Source organism: Gambusia affinis, linkage group LG19 (genome assembly GCF_019740435.1).
Source record: "Gambusia affinis linkage group LG19, SWU_Gaff_1.0, whole genome shotgun sequence".
NCBI lineage: Eukaryota > Metazoa > Chordata > Actinopteri > Cyprinodontiformes > Poeciliidae > Gambusia > Gambusia affinis.
In genome coordinates, this window is record NC_057886.1 from 23,437,986 (window position 1) to 23,463,600 (window position 25,615).

Below are 25,615 nucleotides of genomic sequence, written 5' to 3' on the forward strand. Positions count from 1 at the left end.
TAGGGGATTTCTGGGGGGGGGGGGGTCAAATATCCACCGGAAACACGTGACCTCTACCTCCTGAAGGTTTTGTAGCGTTGTACTTTCTTGATTGATTCACCAATTTGATTTGAGTTGAGCAACTCATCTGATATCAAAAATTATCCGACTATATACAAACTTTAAATAGAAATATTGTATTTATTTATAACTTATGTGACAAAAAAGTTAAATCTTGTCTTACATAAAACCATTGAAGTAATAAAGTCTAATAAAGTCCGTTAAAGTTGGCCTTGAAAAAAAGCATTTTACTTTGTTTTGAAAATCATATCCAATGTGTATGACTTATGTGCTGATCAAATCAAATCAAATCAAATCAAATTTTATTAATCTAGCACACTTCAGCATCAAGGCATTTCAAAGAGCTTTACATCAAATCAAACACAAAAACACAATGCAACATAAAATCAATAATAAAACACAACATTAAATCAAGTTCCATCAATAAATTTATAATTGATTACATTTCAAATAAAACTCTAAACAAGTGGGTTTTTAGTCCAGATTTAAAGGAAGTCAGTGTTTCAGCTGTTTTACAGTTTTCTGTAAGTTTGTTCCAGATTTGTGGTGCATAGATGGTGAATGCTGCTTTTCCTCGTTTGGTTCTGGTTCTGGGGATGCAGAGCAGAACCAGAACCAGAACCTGAGAGTTCTGGAAGGTTAATACAACAGCAGCAGATCTTTAATGTATTGTGGTGCTAAACCATTCAGTGATTTATAAACTAACAACAATATTTTAAAGTCTATTCTTTGAGCTACAGGGAGCCAGTGGAGAGACTTTAAAACTGGTGTTATGTGCTCTAGCTTCCTGGTTTTAGTCAGAACTGCAGCAGCAACATTCTGGATCAGCTGCAGCTGTTTGATTGATTTGTTGGACAGACCTGTGAAGACGCCGTTACAATAATCAATACGACAGAAGATAATTTCAGACAGGTTGAGCAAATTAAAGTTTATAAAGTGAAAAGCATCACTGATGTCATTATGGTGGATGTGACATCAGTCGACCTCGTTCTAAATATGTTTATGTCCTTTTTATAAATACCAGAAGTTAAATGAACAATAATTAGGTCATTTTTAACGCACCAAAATCAGCTTCTAATATAAGTAAACAACAAAAGTAGTAGAAGTTACAGCCAACACTACTCTGTCAGAGTAGTCTCTGGAGAGAAACTAACTTTTAGATGTCAACAATATTAACAAATGAAGTTCAGTATTTTACTAATAACAGTATGACGTCATAAAGAATACTCAAAATATAACAATGTTTTTAAAACATCCTGTTGTCCAGAAAACAAAAGAAGTAAATATGTAGTTAAATTATCTTTTTTTTTACGGCTTTTATTTTGGTATTTCTGATTGGTGCTGTCTCTTTAAATCTCGAGCCCCGCCCCCTTCACACACTTCCTGACTCAAGTAAACATGGCGCCGTACGGGTCCACCGTGGCGCTACTTTCCGTGGTTCCTGCCGTTTTTGCGGTCTTTGTTTGGTGTTTTGCGGCGGACTGCGGTGTCACCTGTCCGGGTGTCTGCCTGGCGGCGGCAGCCGGGATCCTGTCGATGTGTTGGCGGAGGCTGCGGCAGCGGGACGCCGCTTCGGACCGGCGGGTCTGCGTCCTGGTGCTGGGGGACATCGGACGCAGTCCTCGGATGCAGTATCACGCTCTGTCCCTCAGCAAACACGGGTACCGGGTCACTTTTGTCGGGTTTTTAGGTGAGACTCCAAACTGTCACCTGCTGGAATTACAAACATTTAATCTGCTGAATGAGAACAGATGAAGATAGAGAAAGTTTACAGTGAGTTAATGTTTGGTAAACTTAAATGACTGAGATGTTTTGGAAAGTCTAAAATCTCCAAAGATGCAAACAACTGTCAGAAAACCATTCATGCATTCACTTTTGTTACATTAAATAACTAAATGTATTTTATCCAAATTGCTTACAAGTAAAAAACTCTGGAAAGTGTGGCGTGCACTTGTTGGATTCTTCTAAATAAAATCCACTATTGGCTTCAGATATCAGCTAACTGGTAAATAGAGTTAACATGAGATTAAACAATATGATGACCTTTGAGGTTCATTATTGGTTTTAATTTCCTTTTTATTTAATATTTTTGCTTGTTGCATTTTGTTTTGGATATTTAAAATGTCTTCCAGTTCCAGTGTGGAATATTCTGTACAAAATTAGTTTGGTTTTTATTTTGGTTTTTGAGTGGGCAAATTTGCAGTATATTGAATTTATTGCTTGAAAATGTTCTTAAAACAAAAATATTGTCATTTATCACAATAACTTGTTGCAGAAGTTACTGTGATAAATGAAAATATTTTGACAAGTAAATGACAAGTTAACTTAACTTGTTAACTTGACTTACAGTAGTTTTACTACTGTAAGTCACGTTCTTTCCACTTTAAAATTAAACACGATATTAAATTAATAAAATTATAGGATGCACCGATATGACAATTTGGACCAATATTGATATCTGATATTATCTATAGTATTGCTGCAGTGACATATATATACATTAACAATCCTAATATCAACCCAGTTTTATTTCTCCGTTCAGTTTCTGTGTTTATGACGCTACATCAGGTCAGTTCCTGATTATTGAAACAGTGAGGAGTTTAAGTGTTCATCGTCTGTCAGCTTCTGATTATTGGTAAATCTCAGTTCTTGTATGAAATTCGGAAAATACATTTTTGTCAATTTGCAGAATATTTCCCTTGCAGCAGCTGTTGAACTTTTACCACAGTTTGTTTTGTTGTAATTGTGAAACAGAAGTGACCTTTAATCCCTTTAATGAAGAATTTTCACTTTGCTCATAATGTCAAACATCTGAGAAGTTAATAAAACTATTAAAACCAGCTTTAAGAATGAAACCGGATGTTTTTCAGACTCAAAGCCTCATCAGGACGTACTGAAGGAGGAGAAGATCCGGTTGGTCGGCATCTCAGAGGTTAAAGGTCTTCGAGGTAAACGGAGCCGTGTTTGTTTTCCTGCAGCTAAAGTTCAGAAATAAAAACCGGCTGCTGCTTTTCCAGCCGGACCAAAACTGCTGACGTACGTGACGAAGACGATGGTCCAGGCGGTGCAGCTGCTTCACGTTCTGCTGTCCATGGAGCTGCAGGCGCACATCCTGATGCAGGTCAGCTCGTCCTCATCATCATCATCATCATCATCATCATCATCATCATCATCATCATCATCACCATCATCAGAGGAGGAGGAGGATTGGCTCTAAATGTGCTGCAAATTTACAGACGTAATGTTTTATTTTTCCCAGAATCCTCCTGGGCTGCCTGGGATTGCGGTGGCGTGGCTCGTGTGCGTTCTGCGCGGCAGCACCTTCATCATCGACTGGCACAACTACGGCTACACCATCATGGCTCTGAGCCTCGGAGCGTCGCATCCTCTGGTCCGACTCGCCAAGCGGTCAGCGCCTCAGCTGGAACTTCGTTTCTGTGCAGACAGGGCTGGACCATTAATCAATAACAATCAATCAATCGTCATAGACTTGGGATCAATATCAGTAAATAATGCATCTGACAGCATTCAATTCATAGAACATTCACTGAACTCTATCTAGAATCGCACAGCATTCTGGGAGATGTAGGCAGAGGAACAAAACTCAGTCACGCCCCCTTGTGGCCAGTCTCTGGCAGATCATTTCACCTAAAACAAAATATTTTCCCACGTAGTAAATAAAATATTCTGCTACTTTTTATTAATATTAAGGAATTGTTTACTTAAATCAATCTTCTATATCTTGTTGAAAAGTTATTTGTAAGTTAGTTTAATTTTATTTCAGATGTATTTAGATATATGCATTAAAACTGAGATTTAAACCACCTGATAAACTGACAGCATGCAGAGTGTTAATGTGAGGAGCATGAAGTGTTTTTACCTGCCAGACGTTACATCCAGGCTCTCAGGTAGAGATTATAATCTGGATTTTACTGCAGAACAGGAAGAACAAAACAAAATAAAGACTGAAAACTCAGTTTTATCTGCAGCCTGAAATGTTGAAGTCGGATGAAAAAACATTAAAATAATCTTTGTTCATTCTCTTTTGTTTAAAGTTTTTTCTTTCTTATTCTTCAGGTATGAACACCTGTTTGGCCCTCTGGCCTCCCACAGCCTGTGTGTGACGAACGCCATGAAGGACGACTTGCAGAAAAACTGGGGCGTCGAGTAAGACCGTTTGGTTCAGATCCGCTTCCTGGTTCTCATCTTCCTCTTCCTCTTCCTCTTCCTCTGATCCGTTTCATATCTGCACCTTTAAAACTGAAATTTTATTCATTTATTTCAAACAGGTGTTAAAAACTAACAAATAATCAGTGGAAGAGGAAAACGTGTGCTTACAAAACCAACAAACACTTTACTGTTAAAACCTGAAATGTTACAGAGAGAAGAAGCTGTTTAATTTTAATGATCTGCAGATGTTTGCAAACTCTTTTAACTCAACAGTTAAATATTAAATGTTGTAGTTTCTAAAGGTTTTTCCTGTTGAATAACCTGAGGCTGAACGATGAGTCGGCTGTACTGATTAATCACATCTTTTGAATTTCTCATTTTCTGAAAATCTCTTCTGTTTTCCACCACGGCAGCCATCTTGTTTGACAAACGTGTTTTAAATTTGGACTTTGAATTCAGGTAACTCTGATAAAACGTGAGGGTCAGGCTGCGTTTTTAAATAAATAAAAAAAATTACAAGAGAAAAAAAACAGGCCCAGCAATTCCAGAAGATGAAAAAGTATAACAGTAAAGTTTTATTACAAGAATAAATGTGTAATATTTGGAGGATAAAGTGGTGATTGTATAAGAACTCAATACAAATTACACAACCTTTATTCTCATTAAAACAACTTTTCTTTCTCATCGTTTTATGAGATTTTTCTGGTGAAATTGAGTTTTTGCTCTGTTAATTTTATGACTATATTCTTGTAGCTTTTCACAAATAAAAAATAATAATTTATTTTTAGAAAAAAAGTGAGAAAATGAATAATTAAAATGGGCTGTGTAGGAAACGATTTAAAAACTGAACTGTGTTTTAGTCTTTGAGCCGCGTGTCCACCTGGTTACAGCAGACAGATGAAGTGTTGTGGTTTCCAGGGCAACCACTCTGTACGACCGGCCCGCCTCCGTCTTCAGAGAGACTCCTCTGGATCTGCAGCACCAACTCTTCCTCAAGATGGCCGACACTCAGCCGCAGTTCAGAGCCTCAGGGTGAGCGCCGGAGACCATCATCATCATCATCATCATCATCATCATCATCATCATCATTATTATTATTAGTATTATTATGGGATGGAGAAAATGACAGGATCAGAGTTCATTCATTATTCATCCATTCATTTGTCTCAACATTCAGTTTTGTTCCTAAAACCTGAGCATCCAAATCATTATTCATCCATTCATTCATCCATTCATCCATTCATTCATCCATCCATTCATTCATTCATTCATATTTAGTGTTTAAATTTTGAACTCGGTAAAAATGTCTCTATTGAATCCGAAGTGAGTTTTGACATTCATCTCAAAATGAACTGGGAGAACTGGGAGCTCTGGTGGAATCTGACCTAATCTTAATATTTTCTGCCTGGGCCGTTTTTCTGTTCGTCCCGTTGAATATTTTCTGTTTTAATAATCCGATCCTGATCCGTTTTCAGGTCCGACTCTCAGGAGACGGAGGCGACCGTCTTTACCGTCCGTAACCCTGGCGACGGCAGCGTGACCCTGAGGTCGGACCGGCCGGCTCTGCTGATCAGCAGCACCAGCTGGACGGGTGAATGACCTCCCAGTGACCTTTCATGGTTGGCCTGCAGCCTTCCTGACTGGTGATGTTTTCTCTCTGCAGAGGACGAAGATTTCTCCATCCTGCTGGATTCTCTGCAAGGTACAGGTTTGGTTTCTGAAACGAGTCGACCCGAACCGGTTTATTGTCTGATTTACCTGAAGCAGGTCGGTTTGTTTCAGAGTACGAAGGTTTCGTCACAGCCGGAGCGCCGCTGCCGTCGCTGGTCTGCGTCATCACAGGTGAAACCGGAGCATCGTTTAGATCCAGATGCAAGAAAAATGCAGAAGCTTCAAACTAATTCAGCTACATTTCATTAAATGTAAGGGAATAAAGTTAGTCTGAAGCTGTGGTGACGGGTCTGATGGTGCGTTTGTGCAGGAAAAGGTCCTCAGAAGGAACACTACAGGAAGCTGATCGCCTCGCTGCGTTTAGAGCGCGTGAAGATCTGCACGCCGTGGCTGGAGGCCGAGGATTACCCGCTGCTGCTGGGTAGGAAAAACTGAGCCATCAGATAAATAAATGTCCCATGCAGTATTTTTATTAAGTTTTATTTACAGATCTGATCCACAGAGGAAGCCCCGCCCCTCACCGTCTCCTTTCATCAGGTCGTTTCCTCCCTCATCGTCGTTTTTGTCTTTTCATCCTGCAGGTTCAGCAGATCTGGGCGTCTGCCTCCACAAGTCGTCCAGCGGTCTGGACCTGCCCATGAAGGTGGTGGACATGTTCGGCTGCTGTCTTCCTGTCTGCGCCATCCACTTCCACTGGTCAGAACCTTTTAATCGGACCGGACAGAACCCACAGATTCTTTTCCTTTCTAAATCCTTCCTTCCTGTCCCACTTTCCTTCCTTTGAGTTTTTTCTTCCTAACTTCCAGTCTCTTGTCCGTTTCTCCCTCTTCTCTCCTTCCTTCCTACTATCTCTCCTTACGTCTGTCCTCAGTTTCTACTCTTCTTCTTTTCTTCTTTTTCTCTCTTTTCTGTTCTACCATGTCTTTCTTTTCTTAGTCCAACTTGATGTTTCTTCCTTGTCCTTTTATTTTTCCTAGATAATATCCTTTTTATCCTTTTGGACCCATTTTTCCTTGTCTTATATCTTCCCTAGTTCCTTTTATTCTTCTCTTGTTTTTCCTCATTAATTTGCTTTTCCTTCCTTCCTGCCTTTATTTCCTATTTTCTTCCTTCATGTTTGCACTCAGATATTAGTTTAGATTTAAATGAAGTGAGAGGCTCCATGTTTCCTCCAGCCTGCAGGAGCTGGTGGAGCATGAAGTGAACAGTTTGATCTTCAGGGACTCTGCAGAACTCGCCCAGCAGCTCAAGGTGAGACGAACCGCTGAAGCTCGACCCGCGGGACCGAACGCCGCTGCGTTCAGAACTTTACTGATGCAAACCCAAAACATGCAGCTTATCAATGTTTGTCCAACATTAATGAAGCAGCGACTGGAATCCAGTTTCAGCATCCAGAGAAGATATTCAGTCATCAGTCGGCCTGCTCCTTCTTTACATCTAAAATAATTGGTGTCAAAGGTTTGGGCTGTTACCTGTTTAAAGATATTAAGTTTTCAAAGGTCAGAGGTCATCATCAATATCTTCAAAGCAAAGGCAACACAAGCAAAATGTTGTGCTGAGTTGATTACAGAGTTTGGTAGTAACTAGTTACATTTACTCAATTACATTTCAGTACTTTTAGTAGTATTTTTACTACACTGTACGTTTTACTTTTGAGTAAATTTCTGGATTTTCTTCCCACTGAATGAAAACCAAACATGTTTCAACCAAAACTCCCCCCCCACACACACACACACACACACACACACACACCTGCAGCTTTTATTGAAGCTTTTCATTGAAAGAAACTGATGAAGAAAATAGTTTTTTCCCTGATTTTAAATTATATGAATTGTTCTGATTCTTGTCCTTAAAATAAAGAAAGTTCCACTTAACTTTATATTTTGGTCTGTCTGATGATGTCATTTTTAAATATTAAATGATTGATAATTTGATCAGTTACTTGGTACCTGAGTAGAGGTTTTTACCAAATACTTTTACTTTTACTTGAGTAAAAATATGTCGAAGTAATATTTAGTCTTACTTTTAAAAATTTTTGGTTTCTCTGCCCACCTCTGGTTGATTGACACCAAATTTATCTGATCTTATAAACTTGAGTTTGGGTTTACCTCTGACCTCTGGAAACGTTTTTATTAATATATTTAAAGTGATAGCAGCACAAAAACCTTTTTGCAGCACAAACGTTTGACTTTGTTAGATTTGAAGACGGTTTTGGAGGAAATCTCCACTCAGGTCCCTGAAAGCGACTCAATCTGTCTTCTTCTCCTCCTTGCTGGTTTCCAGTCTCTCCTCTCAGAGTTTCCCAGTTCAGACGGCAGACTGGGAGATTTCCGGAGGAACCTCCGCGCCAGCAGGGGGCAGCGCTGGGACGATAACTGGGACCAGAACGTTCTGCCTCTGCTGGCGGCTCCCAGATGAAGAGGAGCTTCATCCTTCCTGGACTCTGGCAGAAAAAACTTCTTTCATCCTGATTTCTGTGAATTTGTGAATAAAATGTTGATCCTGCAGCGTCGGCTCACCTGAACACTTTGATGAGTTCTATTGGAGCCAGGCGGCTGTAGGGAAACACGGCGCCGACGGGTCCGGTCAGAACCTGGTGGCCCAGACCTGCAGCCTCTGCAGGGAGGAACCATGGATGGAAACTAGTTACATTTAGAGCAACTTTTTAGAAAAAATCAACTTTTAGGAGTAGTTTTATTATAAGTACCCTGGTTTTAACAAACTGTATTCACTTTACAGACTGTAAATGCTAATTTTATAAGTTTTATATTGATAAAAACTTAAACAGAAAAGTTCTGATTCTGATGTAATTTTTTATTTTGTAATTATTTGTATTTATTTTCTTTTATTCTTCAAAATACCAGAATTTATGCAGAATTTTTTAATAAAAATTAGAGCCATGCTAAAAGTTCTTTTAAAATGACGTTACGTGAAAAAAGTTGTAACAATGAGAATCATGTTACCAGAATAAAGTCCAAATAATGTGAGAATAAAGTCACATTATGACAACAAAGACTGTAATCCTGTACGACTTTATTCTCGGATCATTACGACTTCTCTCGTGTTCTTTATTCTGGTTCTGAACTTTGTTGTAATCTGACATTGTAAAATATTGAATCTGATTTTACGATCAAGTCCTCTGTACTTTTTACTCTAATGTGAATAGAAACATGTTAATATGTGGAGTACAGTGTTTGGGTCCTCTGCCCAGTTCTGGGGGACCGGACCGGGACTCTGTAACTCGGTTCCGGGTCTGAAGCGTCTTGATGTGATCCTCACCGAGCCGCAGCTTGAAGCCGCCGTACGTCTCCGGGTTTCTGATGGTGGAGCAGATCAGGATCTCCGCCGCCGCCCAACAGTTCAGGATCTTAAGCAGCAGATCCGCCAGACTTCCTGCGACGTCTGGATCGTACACCACGTCTGCAGGAGACGGGAGGAGAGTCAGCCGAGGGGCGTAGAGTCAGCCGAGGGGCGTGGCCACACAAAGGCCCACGCCTGATTGGACGACATTAACTCCTCATTCAATTTATTTATCTAGTTTTTGTTTATTATTATCCTACTCATCTGGGATCTTATGCTTTTTTAACTTGCTGCTGTAACCAAGGGCAACACAAGATTAGTTAACACTTCAATACAATGACAGCCCTCGACCGGGCCGGGCCGGACTGGACCGGACCTGCAGCGATCACCGTGTCGGGTCGGATCTGGCGGATCTGCTCCTCCGGCGCCGTCGCCCAGTCCAGCTGGTCCACCGTGACGGATGGACTCTTCCCGCCGCCGAGGCCGTTCAGACGGACGTTTTCTCTGAGTTTCTCCAGAACCACGGCGTGACAGTCGCTGAAGACGAACCGGACCGGGCTGCAGGAGCGGCACACAGTGATTCCGGTCAATCCGACGCCACTTCCCAGCTCCAGAACCGACCTGAAGGAGAGAGTGGGTCAGGAACTGGACCCAGAGTTCTATAGGGAACGGTTTCTAAAGTTACACAGTAAAACTAATGACAGCAATATTTAGTTTGTTCATGTTTAAAGTCATTTTCACCAGGTTGTTCACTGTTACAAAAGTCACTTTCTCACAGTAAATAACACAAACAATAAATATTTAGTTTGGAAAATAAGCACTTAATTTGGAACTAAACATTTAAAATAAATATTTGATTTGTTATTAGATAGTTATATATTTAATTTCAACCTAAATATTTGCAAATTTAATATTTTCTAAGCTAAATAATGAGCTTATGAATTTAATATTTAGCTTAAGGTAACTATTTATTGAAAATGCAATGCTTAGTTTGGAACTAAAAATTTAAACTTACTATTTAATTTAGAGTTTTATATTTAATTTTGTAGCTAAATATTTAGTTTGAAACCATGACTTTTATAAATGCATAAGTATGAAGTATTCATAATTGCTGTTAATTTTGGCTGTGCAGCTGCACACGGCTCGGGTTCAGGTGAGGTCACACCTGCCGGTGAACACCTGTGGGTTCTCCAGAACCCACTCAGCCAGGTAGAGAGCAGCTTCCCAGGTCACCAGGCCCGTCGTTCCCTCAGAGATCACAGCCACGTTTTCCACCAGGCTGATGGCGTCTCCGTTGGGCTGCGGCACAAAAACCACATCCAAACTCTAATCACAACTAAATGCACTTAGTCAAAGTTTAAATGACATTTAAATTCGTCATTGAGATTATATGTAATTGTAAGTATGGTATGTGCTCAGGCATTAATTGAATTAAAAAGTTCAAATATTATAATTTAATTACACAACTTGTACATTTACTCAAATGATTAGAAATTATTACATAAATTATTAAACAAATATTCAAATTATAACTAAAAAATGATTCATAAACGTATTAAATTGTGCTGTTTATTGCAGTGGATGGACTGAAACTGGTAGTTTGTTTCTGCTTATTAAATTCTGGTTCTCCTCTCCAGTAACGGAGGAGTTCAGTACCAGGAAGTAGCTCTTGTGGCAGAGCAGCGTCTCCTCCAGCCCCAGCACCTCCGCCAGGGCGTCGTACAGCTCATCCAGAGGATCGCAGCCTGCAGCCTCCTGCTGCTCAGACACACAACAACAACGCCTGTTAGTAGGAATCACTGAAAATCAGAAATTACTGGGAAAGAAAATCATTTCTGTGGTGGACTTAATGAAACTGACCCGTTTGATGAGCTCAGAGAGGAAAATCCTCCTGAATCGGACCGATGGTGGAAACTTTCCACACAGAGGATGAAGACATGTCTGTAAAAACACAAAAACACAGGATTATTTTTGATTTAATTCAGATTAAACAGAAAGTAAAGTTCTGCGAGAATCCTTCCACCTGCTTCAGCAGCTCTGAGATGAACTCTGATGACTTGTTGCTCTGCAGCTCGCTGTCTAGAAACTTACAAAAAAATAAAACAGAAAGATGCATCCTTTTAAAAACAACATGGCTGCATGACTTTGATTTGCAAAGATGCATAAGTTCTGGAGCCAATGTCTAAAAATAAATCAGAAATAATCCAAAACACAGAAGCAAAAATGCAACAGAAGAGACACAAACTGTTGTAATGGCCTAGTCAAAGTCCAGACCTCAATCTGATTGAAGTGCTTTGGAGGGACATAAAGAAAGTTGAGCATTTGGCTCTTAAAGGTTTTTTGTATATCAGTCCAGATTTGCTTACTTTGTCCTGATATCTAAATCTTCAGTAAAAACTAAACATCAAGTTTATTTGTATAACACATTTCAACAACAAAGTGATTTACACCATAAAAACATAATATAGTAACCAATTCTAAATTATGGAATACACACAATATTTAAAACGCCACCATCTAGCAAATAGGCATCGAATAAGTTGTTCAATGCGCAGATAACTACCAATAAAATCAACTCTAAACAGTTTGGTTTTTAGTTTTGATTTAAAGGAACTCAGTGTTTCAGCATCTTTGCAGTTTTTTAGAAGTTAGTTCCAGATTGAAGATTTTTCGATAAAAATAAGCATTTTTTGCTGACATATAAACCTGTTGCTGAGTATTTTCACAGCCGGAGCTTTCAGAAACTCGAACATTTTATGTGTGATTTATGCCCAGCAGATGATCTCTGTGGGTGTTTTAAATTATTGCCTCCCAGCAAAATCAGGCAGATTTTCAACGGAGTTTGGCGGCGCCTCAAATTCACCGTCCAGGGAAACGAAGCCAATCGGTTCATGGAGAAAAACGAGGCCCGAAAATCCCTTAAAATATCCTCAGGTTTCCTCTCTTTCTGCTCTGAACGCGCCATCTTCCACGTGTGTTTGTTTACTTCCTGCTTACCCATAATTCAATGCAAGGTTTACTACCACTGCTGGGTAATGTAGTTTGAATTTAATGAATAATATTTTTACAACAAAATTTTTTTACAACAAAATGATTTACTAATGATGTTTATAATAGGTAAAAGTTGTTATTAAAATGTTTTAGTGGTTTTTCAAATTAAATGTTGACATTTAAATCAAACACATTTCAAATAAAATAGTGAAATTACAAACTAACATGAAACGGAGCTTAGATCTTCTTTATCAGCTGAAAGTTTCCTTCCCGCTCTTTTATTGCGGCGTCATTGCGGGAGGAGATAAAACTCTTTACAGTTTGGATGTTAACAGCAGCAGCCTGACCTGGTGAGTAAAAAAACAGATCAAGCTTTCTATTTATTCTTACATAAACTTGAAATGGTTTACATTTAATAAAAAAATATCAGATAATAGTCCTGTAATGTCAAATACAACTTGAAACAGACAAAACAGTTAACACCATTTTTATCAACATATAAGTGCAAATAATCAGCTGCAGTTTATTCATTGCAATAATAAAACTATTATTTTGTACAACATTGCAGTTTTTTAAAAGTCTGTCTATGGTTTTAAAGTTGTTACGAAGACACACAGTAGATTATTTTTCAAAAGAAATTATAGAACTAGCTTGATGTAAACCAAAAAAATACAATTACTAATCATTAAAATATCTGTAAAATTCTTAAAAACATTTATTATGTTTATTATGTAGTTAAATGTAACTACAATATATCAATTACATTAAGCAAATAGTAAAAATAATCAGATGTAAATGAAGGAATAAAGAAAATACATATAAAGAAATGGACCACAATTTTGTTAAAAAATAGATATATTACCGACTGTAAGTATTAGTTTCGTAGGTTTTGTATTGAAAAAAATGACTTGGAGAAGATACCCTATAATTTTGCCTGAATTTATTAAGTTGTAAGTAGGTAATTTATTTATGCAAATGTTTTGTTCATTGTAATTTAAAATAGCAGATTTTGCACATAGTTTTATGTTCTGTCTGTTGGATTAAGTAATTTTAAACGTATATTAAAATATATTTTTCAATCAAGAAAATACTCGACATGCATTTTATTCACATATTCGTAGAAGAGAACGGAACAAACACGCCTGTTTCTGTTCGGACACTTTAAGTGACGGACTATAAACAAATAAAATGGCGGCGATGTTGAAGTAGAAGAACCGGACTCTGAAGGAGACACCGTTTAATTGTGTTAAGGAAGGTAAAATTAAAGTTTATCACACTCGCGCCTCGTTTTCTATCATGCTCTCTGTCAGCCCAACAGTTTATTTGTTTAATGGAGCTTCTGCGTTTTAATTTAGCGAAGATTTAAGCGTTTAAGTCGATGAGCTGTCAGTAGGAGTTTGACAGGAAGGACCTAATAAACCAACATTACCTCTTCATTTTAATCGCTTCTGCTAATAAATATTTTTCGGGGGATAGACTCGTATTTTATTATCAGCTAGCACTACAGATAACCTATTTTCTGCTCCTGAGTTGTGAAATCGGGATCACCGCAGCAGAAATCAATGATATTCCAGCCCAGGGCTCCCCGTGTTGCTATGACAACCATGACAGGGCGAGTGAAGGGCGAAAGGAGGCCGGCGTTCTCACCAAACTCCCCTCAAATACTGTCCGATTTGGAGATTTTCCTCGGATTGCGTTTATCTGTCAATGGACACAGTTGACCTTAAATGAATGAATGTTTCAAGCTTTGATTTGGCAATTCGTCATCACATTCATCTGAATCTCCGTTCCATTGGTTTTCAATTCATCAACAATGTCTCCTAAAAGGATTTGGATTTCTGCAGTTGTTTTGACGTTTTTATGACCGCCTATCGCATACGACATTTCCGACCGTTATTTGTTTTTGCTATTAATTTAGCTGCTAATGAAGATTACTAATTGATTTGAATTAGATTTAACCTTTAAAACCTAGTGGAAGAAGGATTAATTGTCTTGTTATTAATTTAGGTTTTGTACAAAAATAAAGACAAAAATCTGTTCATCTCATTAAATCGAAATGTAATCATTTTATTACAGTTATTTACTTCAAAAAGTGAAACATACGTCTTTATTGCAAACAGACAAGTTAGGTATTTATTTCTAAAACAATTCCCTTCCTTCATTCCAGTGTAACGTTCATTCCAATGTTTTTAACTCGTTAACATTGAACTAAATGAATATTTCTTCTGTTTATCATCAGAGCTGCGGACGCCATGGTGCTGAAGATCTTCTTCCCACAGTGCTGCAACCGGGCGGAGAGCGGGCTGCTGGTGGGCCGCTGGATCTCCGGTCATGACTCGGCCGTGGTGCTGGCGGTCATCCACTACCCGTTCATCCCAGCGCAGGTCAAGCAGTACATCCAGCAGGTTGGTGCGACACTAAATACTGTCCAGTGGTGAATAAAAAAGTAGATCCTATAGATATAAATTCACTAGACTTTCATGTGCTGATTTTCCAAATCTCTTTGTGTTCTCTGGGTGTGTTTACAATCAGTTGAGACTTTAATGTTGGAAATATGATTGATAACGAACCAAATCTGCAGTATGGAACTTTTATTTAAAAAAATTAAAATGTTTTTATATATTAGTTGAAACTGTGACAGTTTGTTATGAGACAGATAATCTGTGAAATGATCGATCTCCTCCACCTTCTCCGTCAGCTACACTACAAAAACACAAAATGTTACCAAGTATTTTTGGTTTAGTTTCTAGTGCAAATTAAAACAAGTCAAACTAACTTAGAATTAACTTTTCTGCAACATATAGAGGCTTGTTTGTTCCTTAATAATTAATGGTAATAATAAAAAGTACTTATTCCATTGGCAGATAAAGTGACTAATGGGAAAATTGTCCTGTTAAAAGTGATATGATGATTGACAGTGTTAAGACCCGCCTCCTTGTTCTGATTGGTTGTTTCGGATTATCGGTTTCATATGAAACTGTCTCAGCAGGGTGACAGTTTTAACAAATATGTAAAAAATATCTTTTAATTTACATTCTGCAGCTTAAAGACTTGTTTGGGTGAATCAGGGTCCGGTTAAATAAAACGCAGTAACTAACTGGACTTCTTCCCTCTACACTGTCCCAGATGCAGGCTCAGAGCCGCGTGGATCTGTCGGTTCTCGGCTCCTGGAGTCTCCCTAAAGACGGGCAGGAGGGCATGGAGAGCTTCCTCAGGGACCTGAGCACCATCTTCCCCCAGGAGCGCTGGCTCCAGATCAGACGGCAGTTCGGAAAGACGGGCTTCAGCTGCGAGGTGCTCAGCCGGGACCAGAGTGAGCGCCCCCTGCTGGAGTTCAGGACAAGAGCAGCAGTCAGACAGCTTTATAAACAGCATCTATTTATTAAAAACAGACAGCAAACTGAAACATGACAAACAGCATTCAATTATTAAAATTAATGTTCTTCCTTCCTTCTTTCTTTCCTTCCTCCTTTGAGTCTGAAAAATTCTGCACTTTTCCACCTGTTCCTGCAAGCTGCCAGTCAGCTGGCTAAAACATGGCTGCCACACTTTTTTACAGAATGTGTCTGTAAAAAAGCATCCATCCATCTGTTACAACAGATGGATGGATGCTTAATATAATAAAATATGGATAATTTTATTAATTTACTTGTTTATTTTCTCTCCAGTTGTCAGTAAAAGATAAAATTTGTGAATAATCTCATTGAATTTTAGAAACAGACTTTCTGAAATGACTGAAATCTTTATTTCAGACATTTCAACAACAAATACAGATAAAAGAAAATGTAATAATAATAAAACATAGAATAAAACCTTCATGCTGAATTGAAAAAATGGCAGAAATAATTCTCATTATTCAGAACTGTTAGTTGGATTTTTATTCAATCAATTAATAAATATTCTGTTTTATTATTTCAGTCAAACTAAAATCATCTCATATTCAGAAATTTCTTTCTTGGCGATAAAAACTGGAAAATTTTTCTCCTCCAGTTTGCAGGAAGGATCCAGGAGAAAAAGCAGAGAAGAAGAAGAAGAGCGAAGAGGACGGCGGCGACGCAGAGCGTGAGGATGAGGAGAAGGTGATCTTCATCCACTACGAGCAGAGGAAGGTGATGCTGTCGCAGCTTCATCCTGTGGAGGCCCAGGAGTCTGGGAGCGGATCAGAACCTCACTCTGAGCTCAGACAGGTACTGGAGGACCAGAGACGATCCGGGTTCTGACAGTTCTGAAGGGTTCTGTTGTTTCTGAACCGTGCGGCATGTTTTTGTGGCCTCCTCTTCCTCCTCCTCCTCAGGTGTTTGGGACTGTGGCGCGCAGCCAGCCGCTCTTCGTCCTGGACCGGTACGATGACGGGCCGCTGCGGTCGACCCACTGGCAGTCTGAGGGCCGGGAGGCCAGCATCGTGGTGGAGCTGCTGAAGCAGGCCTCGGTTCCGCTGGGCCTCCTGCTGAGCCGGATGCTCTCCGTCTGGACCTGGATCTGCAGCGCCAGGTGAGGAGAACCAGGTTGGAGCGCAAACTTTAAATATCAGGGAGAACCACTGAGAAACACATTCTGAACTGGAAGAGCTCCATCTTTCTTCAACGTCTTCCTAGTTACATTTAAAATAAATAAACACAACAGTAAATAAAATGATTATTAGTTTGGAAGAAAACATGTGAATCGTCTCAGACAGGAAAAACATTCAAAACTGATTTCTGGCTTCACTGTACAAAAAACTTCCTGCCGTCTCTCCCAGGATCCTCAGCGTCTTCCCGCTGCGTTTCCTGTCCTCCAAGCTGTCCACCTGCGTCCAGCTGAGCTACAGAACCGAGCGGCTGCAGACGCTGTGCGCTCCGCAGGGCGCTCCGCAGGGCGCTCCGCAGGGCGCTCCGCAGGGCGCCGCCCACATGGACTTCATGAGGTGGGGGGAGGTTCTGTCCCAGAGGGAGGCGGGGCCGGGTCAGACCGGGTCCGTCCCTCTCACCTGTCCCCCTGTCTGTCTGCAGGAAGGCCAACGTCCTGGTGTCCATCCTGCTGGACATCTCGCTGGGCGTCCTGCTCATGTCGTGGCTCTACAGAAACCAAAACATCGCCATGCTGGCCAGCAACATGGTGCCGGCTGCCGACGTGAGTCACAGCAGACATATGGGATTATATATAGAGATTACATACAGATTATATAGAGATTATATACAGATTACATAGACATATAGTGTAGACATAGAATGGTGGGTCTGGGTTGGATGTCTGAATTATTATATTTATTAAGTATAAATGCTGCCTCCTACTGTCTGATTTTAGATGGCCATTAGTTCTTTGGCAGAAATAGATAATGCAACTTTTCAACAAGATCCACTGTTTTGATTATAAGAAAATGTGTAATATTTTCTATTAATCATATTAAATGTAAACGTTTTCACGTCTTTTTGCAGCAGTGTTGCTTCCTTTGGTCTTTTTCTTGTCACAAACTTTTTCATTTCTTGCTTGAGCAGCAAAGTAGCTTCATGAATTTCACTGGCAGCCAATCAGAAATAACATTTCATTTCCCAGCATGCCCTGCTCTGTCTCCACAGCGTGTGGCGCAGCAGCTGGAGGAGCTGCTGCAGTGGCTGATGGGAGCTCCGGCCGGCCTGAAGATGAACCGGGCCCTGGACCAGGTTCTGGGCCGGTTCTTCCTCTATCACATCCACCTGTGGATCAGTGAGTCTTGGACCAGAACCAACCAGAACCAGCAGCAGCGTTCACCAACATGAGGCTCATCTCTGCCTGTCGCCCTGCAGGCTACATCCACCTGATGGCGCCGTTCATCCAGGGAATCCTCTGGTACGGAGGCCTGTCCGCCTGCCTCGGCCTGACCTTTGCCCTCTCACTGCTGTCTGACATGGTGGCGCTGTTCACCTTCCACATCTACTGCTTCTACGTCTACGGAGCCAGGTAAGGAAGGATGGATGGATGGATGGATGGATGGATGGATGGATGGATGGATGGATGGATGGACGGACGGACGTTGGTTCAAATTAAACAAATCAAAAGGCCAGCTATGTGTTGGAATTAAAGCCTTTCTACAATGGATTTTCAGGGCCATGCTAAGTAAATATTTGTTTTTAAATTAATAGAATAAAGTTATAGTTATTTGACAGTAAAGTTGTAATATTGGAAGAATAAAGTAGTGATTTTATAAGAACTCCTGCAGGAAAAAGCAGTCTGACCACTGGGTTAAAATGAGGAATGTTGAGCATCTTGTTACAAATAAGGAAATATTTAATATTTTATCACATCAGCATCAAGTTATTGTCACTTTGAAATGATTGTCCAAACAATTGAGTCACAGGATTACTGAATTGTTGAACTGATATTTATATTTATAACTATCAAAGCTTTTTACTCTTTGAAGCTACATTTTCTCATAATTTTAACCCCTTTCTCCTGGTATTATTGTGTCTTTATTTTCATAATAAAACTAAAACAAATCTCAGCCTAATACTCTGTTGTACATTTTAGTGTCGTCCAAACATTTGATTTGTTCTGATTTAAATCCAGTTTATGAATTTGTAATAAAAACTGCAATGTGTTCAGACATTTTAATTTCAGACATCTGAAAAGAGACTAATTCTGTTTTCTTTGAGTAAAACTAAAATATTTTCATCAGATTTTGGTTCAGAAGATTCTAACCTGACTAAATAAAAATAACTGAGTTATTTTAAAGGTGTTTGACTTTATTCTCAGAGGAGGACTGTAGTTGTTGTTTCTGTAATTGCAGGTTCTGACTTGCACAGCTGCATGTTTTCTTCACATTTTTGGGTTGGATTTCATTTTTTTATCCAGACATGGCCCAGCTGTGGCCAACTGTGAGGAATATGTGCCTCCTGTTAAGATCCTTTCATGCACCAGGAGCAAATAGAGAAGTGGTGATGCAAGTAAAAATTCACTCATGTCCCTTGGAAACCAGATATTTACATATTCTGAATAAAAACACAATGTTTTTCACCGTCTCAAGTTAAATCAAACTAAACTTTTCTTGTTCTAGCTTATTTAGAATGATCAAAAGTATTTCTCTTTACTAAATAACAGAAACCTTGGCGAGAACATTTTTTAGATTTTTTTTCCCAACTTTTCTTGAATTTAAAAACTTACATACATTTAGTCAGTATCAGGGATAAAATGTATTTTACACCTTTTGGTCTTTTAAGCATCTATGCTAAAAAAGAGCAGAGAAACTTAAATCCACCATGTAAATCTGCCAGATATGAAGAATACTCAAAGCTTTAAAGTGAAAGGATTTCTATTTTAAACCTTCTGTTGGTAAAATGGGGATCCAGTCACCAGTCTGTTGTGTTTCCAGATTACTGGCTCTAAACCTAAAGATTGTATTGACAATCAAAAAATGACCCAATAATGCGGTTCTGTTGGTAGTGAATCATGTTGGTATCCAGAATGAAACCGTTGGACGTCTCCATCCGGCTGACGGTGGACGTTTGCTCTGACTGGACGAGTTATTCGGTTCCTCTGCTGCAGCAGGAAGTGCAGAGACACATTGAGGTTTCATGCTTCAGTCTGATGGAGCTAAGTGGAAACTTGAAGCTTTGATTTACAGCTAATCGATGTTCCAGCTCTCTCTAATGGTTATCAGTTATTGATCAGGATCCAAAGAGCAGTCTGGATAATTAGTTGGACTGAAAAAAGCTTCCTGAGTTAAAATATGAGATCAGAACCGATGGATGGATGGATGGACAGAAGGATGGATGGATGGAAGTATGGATGGTTGGATGATTGGATGTTGGTTGGTTGGATGGATGGTTGGATGTTGGTTAGATGACGGATGTTTGGATGGATGGTTGGATGTTGGTTGCTTGGATGGATGGTTGGATGTTGGTTGGATGTTGGATGGTTGGATGTTGGATGTTGGTTGGTTGGATGGATGGTTGGATGTTGGTTGGATGGCGGATGTTTGGATGTTGGATGTTGGTTGGTTGGTTGAATATTGGTTGGTTGGATGTTGGATGGTTGGATGTTGGATGTTGGTTGGTTGGATGGATGGTTGGATGTTGGTTGGATGTTGGTTGGATGGCGGATGTTTGGATGGATGGTTGGATGTTGGTTGGTTGGATGGATATTGGTTGGTTGGATGTTGGATGGTTGGATGTTGGTTGGATGTTGGTTGGATGTTGGATGGTTGGATGTTGGTTGATTGGATGTTGGTTGGATGTTGGATGGTTGGATGTTGGATGGTTGGATGTTGGATGTTGGTTGGTTGGATGGATGGTTGGATGTTGGTTGGTTGGTTGGATATTGGTTGGTTGGATGTTGGATGGTTGGATGTTGGTTGGATGTTGGTTGATTGGATGTTGGTTGGATGTTGGTTGGTTGGATATTGGTTGGTTGGATGGTTGGATGTTCGTTGGATGTTGGTTGGATGTTGGTTGGATGTTGGATGGTTGGATGTTGGTTGATTGGATGTTGGTTGGATGTTGGATGGTTGGATGTTGGATGGTTGGATGTTGGTTGGTTGGATGTTGGTTGGATGTTGGATGGTTGGATGTTGGATGGTTGGATGTTGGATGGTTGGATGTTGGATGGTTGGATATTGGTTGGTTGGATGTTGGTTGGATGTTGGATGGTTGGATGTTGGATGGTTGGATGTTGGATGGTTGGATGTTGGATGGATGTTGGATGGTTGGATGTTGGATGGTTGGATATTGGTTGGTTGGATGTTGGTTGGATGTTGGTTGGATGTTGGATGGTTGGATGTTGGTTGATTGGATGTTGTTTCTCTGTTTTCATGAGTTTTGATAAAATCATTTCCCCAAATTAAAAATAAAGTCCTATACGTGTCGCTGATTTTCTGAAACACAGGAAGTTAATCACTTCCTGTTGTTGATGTTTACTTCCTGGTTTCCCTCTCAGCTGCTGGCCTGTCTGCAGCTCCAGTTTGGTTCTGAAGAATCAGCGTCTGATCCTGATGAAAGCAGAGGAAGGAACCTCTGAATTAAACATCTGCTCTAAAGATAGTGCTCCTCGCCTGCGTCACGCTGAAATGTTTCCCCCTTCCTGCTGCGTGCATGCTGCTCCATCCCCACAGTGCGTGTAGTTTCACTTTGAGAGTCTTTGTCAGAGCTTCTCAGAATCCCTGCAGTAAAGTCGGCAGGAGGAGGACGGAGCCGCCTGCCTTTGACTTCAGGCAGCTTCATGGAAAATTAGTTCATGATGATTATTTTATGATGACTGGGAGCAGATTATCTGCCTCCAGGAACTCCGATGAACCAAATTTGGAAATTTGCATTAAAAGCTTAAAGAAGAGACTTTATCTTCTCAGGCTTTTTGTGCTGAACTGTTCTTTATGCATCATTTGAAGGTTCATCCACAGAAAATCAGCCTTTGTTCAGCTTCTTACAGATAAAGTTTGGAAATGTTTGTTATTCTTTGTTTCCAACCCAGAAATAAGGAGCACAGAGATTTCTCTTAGTGATAAAATAAGGAAAGTCCAAGTCGTTCTCAGTCGGATTGGACCTTCCTGAACTACTTCTTGTCTCTGATCCTGGTTGAGTTTCTGATAGTCAGGAAGGATCAATTACGTATAACCTCAAAAAACGGTTGTCAGCGGAATAATGAGAACCATTGTTGAAGGCAGAAAGAGTAGAAGCTACTTAAACAGAAAGAGGCTCAATTTCAAAGTATCAAATTTGTTTTATGTTATGTTTTATATATATATGCCCAAAACTAATGATCTTCATGAGTGGATGGAAACGTTGGACGGTCATTTTCTGGCTGACAGTTAGGAGTGACTGACGGCTCTGTGCGTCTCCGTCAGGCTCTACTGCCTGAAGATCTACGGCCTGTCGTCTCTCTGGAGGCTCTTCAGGGGGAAGAAGTGGAACGTCCTGCGGCAGAGAGTCGACTCGTGCTCCTACGACCTGGACCAGGTGAGTCAATGCTCAGATTTAGGAAGTATTCTTCATTAACGATGGTGTTAATCAACAGTTTGCCTGACTCTCTGAGGTTTTCCAGTCATTTCCAGTCCTGAGGTCTGTTGTGTTTTTGCTGCAGCTCTTCATCGGAACGCTGCTGTTCACCATCCTGCTGTTCTTGCTTCCTACCACAGCGCTGTACTACCTGGTCTTCACCCTGGTAAGAAAATCTGAAGCCGGGAGCTGGAAACGTTTTCACCTCAGTGACTCTTTTAAAAACTTGACCGACAGTTTTTAGTGAATCATGTTTTATGAAATCATTAATAAATTGAACCCCAGCTCTGTTTCTCCTTTCCTGGAGATCATTTGTGGCTCTGCTGCTGTTTTGTTTATCTCCTCTGGTCCAGTCAGGACAACAGCTTTGTGAACTTCTCCCATACCTTCCTGTTTATCTTTAAACTGACTTTATTTGCAGGTTTCTGTGAGAACAAGCAGAAACGTTTGTTAAAGCTGTGGTGTTGGTTTGTTTCTCACACCTCTGTGTGCCTGTGTGTGGGGCAGCTGCGCCTGGTGGTGGTGCTGTTCCAGGGCGTCCTGCATCTCAGCGTCGACTTCATCAACTCCTTCCCTCTGTTCGCCATGGCGCTGCGGATCTGTCGGCCCTACAGACTGGCTGGTAAATCTCATTACTTCTGCAAAGCGGAAACTTTGGCGTGTGTAAATTTGTTTTTATTCCATTTTCAGAGGGTGTGAAGTTCAGAGTGCTGTGTGAGGAGCCGGGCACCGCCCTCCACCTGCTGATGGAGGTGAGACTTCCCAGTTTGACGCTTTGTTTTGGATGTAAGCTGGTGCTGGAGGTGGAGCCTGTTCCCTGACGCTGCCGTTCCTCTGCAGATCAACCCTCTGAAGTGCAGCAGCGTCGTCCAGACCTATCGCACGCCGACCTACAGCTGCTACCCCAGAGACTCCTGGGCGGCGCTCGTCAAGAAGCTGTTTATCGGGGAGCTGATTTATCCCTGGAGACGCAAAACCACCAAGTCTGACTGACGGCGGAAACTGTGAAGTTTTCTGAGCAACTTGAATAATTGATTATGAACACTCATTCCAACTTTTTTAGTACATATTTTTATTTTTGTCTACACTTGTGAAGGTGTGGAACACTCCTAACATAGTTTCAATGCTGCTCCATCACTGAACAATAACAATTTCAATTAATTTCACCCTAATGTGAGTAAAATCTTATAAAGTTTTAACAAAATGTTACAGATTTAGCTTGTTAAAAGACTTCAGATGATTTCTGATTGAAAATGAATCAAGTTTAGCTGAATTATTAAGGAGCTTTAACAGATTAACCAACAATAATAATTAGTCCTTTTTCAATATCTTTTTGTACACAAACTTTTTAAAAATAACCAAATTCCACTATGGAGTTCTGTTAAAACATTTGTTTATGTGATAGAGACAAATAAAAAAAACGTGGATCAGAACAATCTAATGCTTGCATCACAGTGTATTTATCCAAATCTAATCGCAACACTCGTCGTTTAACAGCGCCCCCTGTGGTCGGATGAATAAATGGGTTACAGGTTTGGTGAAGTTGGCTAAATGTCCGCTGGTTCCTTTTCTTGTTTTGTTCTCTAGTTTTAGTTGTTTGTTTTTTAACCTGTTTTATGACAATTTGAGAAAATTTATTCTTGAAAATAAATCAAAGCTGTCCCAAACATCAGATGAAAGATGTTCAGATGAAAGATGTGGAGGAAGCCTGTGGCGGGAAAAGCAGCACCAAACTCCGTTTTGTTTTTTTCTGCTGCTGGTTAACAAACTGTGTTTCTGCTTTTTTCCAGGCCTTGATGGTTTTGTCTCTATTTTAAAAAAATCATTTTAGATTTAATTTGTTTTGTGCCGGCAGCAGAACCAGTTGGTGCCAAACTGGTAGATGTTTCCCTAAAACAACTTATAGTTTCAGAAATGATGTGAAAAGATTTCTCTCTGTTCACCGCTCCAAAGTGTGACCAGTAGGTGGCGCTGTGAGCAGCTTCCCGCTGTGTAAAACCTGCCTGTTTTTTAAGACGCTTTTCCAGCTGATCCACCAGAGTTTGTCTGAAAACAGATGCAGAGAAAATTCTGTGGAAGGATGTTTGCTGTTTGTTCTTTGAACTCCTGGTTTAAGACGTTTTTTTTTATTATTATTCATCTTTATCAACAAGTCAACCCTAGCCCTTCAGGAGAAAGCTTGAGTTTCAGATGCTTTCCCTGATAATGTCGATGTTGGTTCTTTTTCTTGTTGTATATAATTTATCAGTAGCTTCATCCTAATCAATAAACTTATTTTGAATAAAATGTTCATTTTTCTGCAGCCTTTTTTCCATTACTAATTATATTTTATTCTGGTAAACTACAGTTACAACACAAGATCGATGATCAGGAATCAAAAGGCAGAATTTATTGTTTCTGTTGTTTTCAGTGTTTGATTTTAATATGAATGATGTGGCTCACCACCCAGGGTAGCATTTCTTCACAGGGCGACGTAGAGAGAAAAGTATTCACCTCCTTGGATGTTTCTATAAATAATAATAACTGGATAAGGATCTGTAACAAATAAATGATTGTATAAATATTCACACCCTTCCATTCAGTATTTAGTATTTGCATCTCTGACTGCATCACAGCAGGGAGTCTGTCTGGATCTGGATGTTGTATTTTTCCTCCATTCTTCCTGATAAACTGTTCCAGCTCTGAACATCAGCTGTAAACAGGTCTGGGCTTTGATTAGGCCACTCCAGAACCTGCATCTTGTCTGTGAATCTTTAGCTGAGTGCTTTGGGTTGTCATTTTTGACTGGGCCGTTGTTGAATTAGGTCAGTCACTTTTTATGCAGTCATTCATTTTGTGTCTGATGTTTTTTTTAATAGATGCAAAACAAATCAGCTCATCCAGGGTAGCATTTATACAAACATGTTTTTAAATGAATATCAATATCGTTCAGGTTTTCTATAAATAAGAACTTCAAGAAATGTTAAAGCACCTTAAAAATGTCTGTAATCTGCACGACAACACAGGATAAATAAATAAAAACTCATCTACATTTCCTGACATCTTTCTGCTCAGCAAACACATTTGTTTTGATTCATTATTTGCTGACTTCAAAAAATCACATGGGTCTGCTGAGCAAATATTAAAGTTGTTTACTGTTCTAAATGCAGCTTAATTCCTAGATTTCCATCTAGCTGCAGTTAAAGCTGCTGCTGTCAGCACAGGTTTGCATGCTTCATTCATTATGTGTGTAGGTGTTCTGGCTGAGCTGCGGGTAGGGAGATGAGTCATGGTGATATAAATACTGATTTCACACAGATGGAAGCCAATGCTAATGCTAATGCTCCATGTTGACCATTTTGACAGCAAGAAATTAAGTTTGGCTAATGGAAATATGCTTATTCTGTTCTGAAAGAGAAAACCTGTCTCTCTATCGCCAACCTGACCGTTTGTGTCCAGGATGTGTGGGGTCTGCAGAGATGTTAGCTAACTCATCATACTGA

At 39.9% G+C, this 25,615-nt stretch overlaps 3 protein-coding genes across 7 annotated transcripts; 2 read left to right on the plus strand and 1 right to left on the minus strand.

Moving 5' to 3' along the window:
* The first annotated feature begins 1,426 nt into the window (after positions 1–1,426).
* On the plus strand, positions 1,427–9,035 carry alg1 (ALG1 chitobiosyldiphosphodolichol beta-mannosyltransferase). 2 transcript variants are annotated; one of them, XM_044099760.1, is made up of 13 exons: positions 1,427–1,750; positions 2,931–3,008; positions 3,078–3,181; positions 3,320–3,468; positions 4,138–4,227; positions 5,149–5,262; positions 5,706–5,821; positions 5,894–5,932; positions 5,998–6,072; positions 6,212–6,322; positions 6,483–6,597; positions 7,077–7,152; positions 8,185–9,035. In XM_044099760.1, exons 1-13 carry the CDS (start codon positions 1,459–1,461, stop codon positions 8,317–8,319), a joined length of 1,494 nt encoding a protein of 497 aa, XP_043955695.1. In that variant the 5' UTR covers positions 1,427–1,458; the 3' UTR covers positions 8,320–9,035. The 2 variants fall into 2 exon arrangements, with proteins under 2 accessions (XP_043955695.1, XP_043955696.1); XM_044099761.1 differs by having other exon boundaries at positions 1,428–1,750; positions 6,013–6,072.
* On the minus strand, positions 8,207–12,202 carry eef2kmt (eukaryotic elongation factor 2 lysine methyltransferase). 2 transcript variants are annotated; one of them, XM_044099765.1, is made up of 9 exons: positions 12,065–12,179; positions 11,225–11,287; positions 11,062–11,142; positions 10,858–10,959; positions 10,367–10,500; positions 9,578–9,822; positions 9,181–9,321; positions 8,421–8,517; positions 8,207–8,344 (listed from the first exon to the last, which is right to left on the minus strand). In XM_044099765.1, the coding sequence occupies exons 1-9, from the start codon at positions 12,164–12,166 to the stop codon at positions 8,329–8,331; spliced, it is 981 nt and encodes a 326-aa protein (XP_043955700.1). In that variant the 5' UTR covers positions 12,167–12,179; the 3' UTR covers positions 8,207–8,328. The 2 variants fall into 2 exon arrangements, with proteins under 2 accessions (XP_043955700.1, XP_043955699.1); XM_044099764.1 differs by lacking the exon at positions 8,207–8,344 and having other exon boundaries at positions 8,411–8,517; positions 12,065–12,202.
* A 234-nt stretch (positions 12,203–12,436) lies between these two features.
* Positions 12,437–23,855, plus strand: pigq (phosphatidylinositol glycan anchor biosynthesis, class Q). 3 transcript variants are annotated; one of them, XM_044099759.1, is made up of 15 exons: positions 13,344–13,447; positions 14,432–14,597; positions 15,319–15,505; positions 16,183–16,379; positions 16,487–16,683; positions 16,931–17,033; positions 17,070–17,095; positions 17,181–17,301; positions 17,748–17,874; positions 17,955–18,108; positions 21,983–22,094; positions 22,219–22,299; positions 22,641–22,755; positions 22,824–22,885; positions 22,974–23,855. In XM_044099759.1, exons 2-15 carry the CDS (start codon positions 14,445–14,447, stop codon positions 23,124–23,126), a joined length of 1,788 nt encoding a protein of 595 aa, XP_043955694.1. In that variant the 5' UTR covers positions 13,344–13,447; positions 14,432–14,444; the 3' UTR covers positions 23,127–23,855. The 3 variants fall into 3 exon arrangements, with proteins under 3 accessions (XP_043955692.1, XP_043955693.1, XP_043955694.1); XM_044099757.1 differs by lacking the exon at positions 13,344–13,447 and adding an exon at positions 12,437–12,542 and having other exon boundaries at positions 16,931–17,095; XM_044099758.1 differs by having other exon boundaries at positions 13,333–13,447; positions 16,931–17,095.
* Positions 23,856–25,615: the final 1,760 nt, after the last annotated feature.

Excerpts from the sequence above, each read along its gene's own strand:
- eef2kmt (XM_044099764.1), bottom strand. The coding sequence starts at position 12,202 with ATGGGTAAGCAGGAAGTAAACAAACACACGTGGAAGATGGCGCGTTCA. Across the intron at positions 11,143-11,224 it reads TCTCAGAGCTGCTGAAGCAG|ACATGTCTTCATCCTCTGTG; the intron begins GTGGAAGGATTC and ends GTGTTTTTACAG. Across the intron at positions 9,823-10,366 it reads CCACAGGTGTTCACCGGCAG|GTCGGTTCTGGAGCTGGGAA; the intron begins GTGTGACCTCAC and ends TCTCTCCTTCAG.
- pigq (XM_044099757.1), top strand. The coding sequence starts at position 14,445 with ATGGTGCTGAAGATCTTCTTCCCACAGTGCTGCAACCGGGCGGAGAGC. Across the intron at positions 16,380-16,486 it reads CTCACTCTGAGCTCAGACAG|GTGTTTGGGACTGTGGCGCG; the intron begins GTACTGGAGGAC and ends CCTCCTCCTCAG. Across the intron at positions 22,095-22,218 it reads GCTCCTACGACCTGGACCAG|CTCTTCATCGGAACGCTGCT; the intron begins GTGAGTCAATGC and ends TTTTTGCTGCAG.
- alg1 (XM_044099760.1), top strand. The coding sequence starts at position 1,459 with ATGGCGCCGTACGGGTCCACCGTGGCGCTACTTTCCGTGGTTCCTGCC. Across the intron at positions 5,822-5,893 it reads CAGCAGCACCAGCTGGACGG|AGGACGAAGATTTCTCCATC; the intron begins GTGAATGACCTC and ends TTCTCTCTGCAG. Across the intron at positions 5,933-5,997 it reads CCTGCTGGATTCTCTGCAAG|GTCGGTTTGTTTCAGAGTAC; the intron begins GTACAGGTTTGG and ends TACCTGAAGCAG.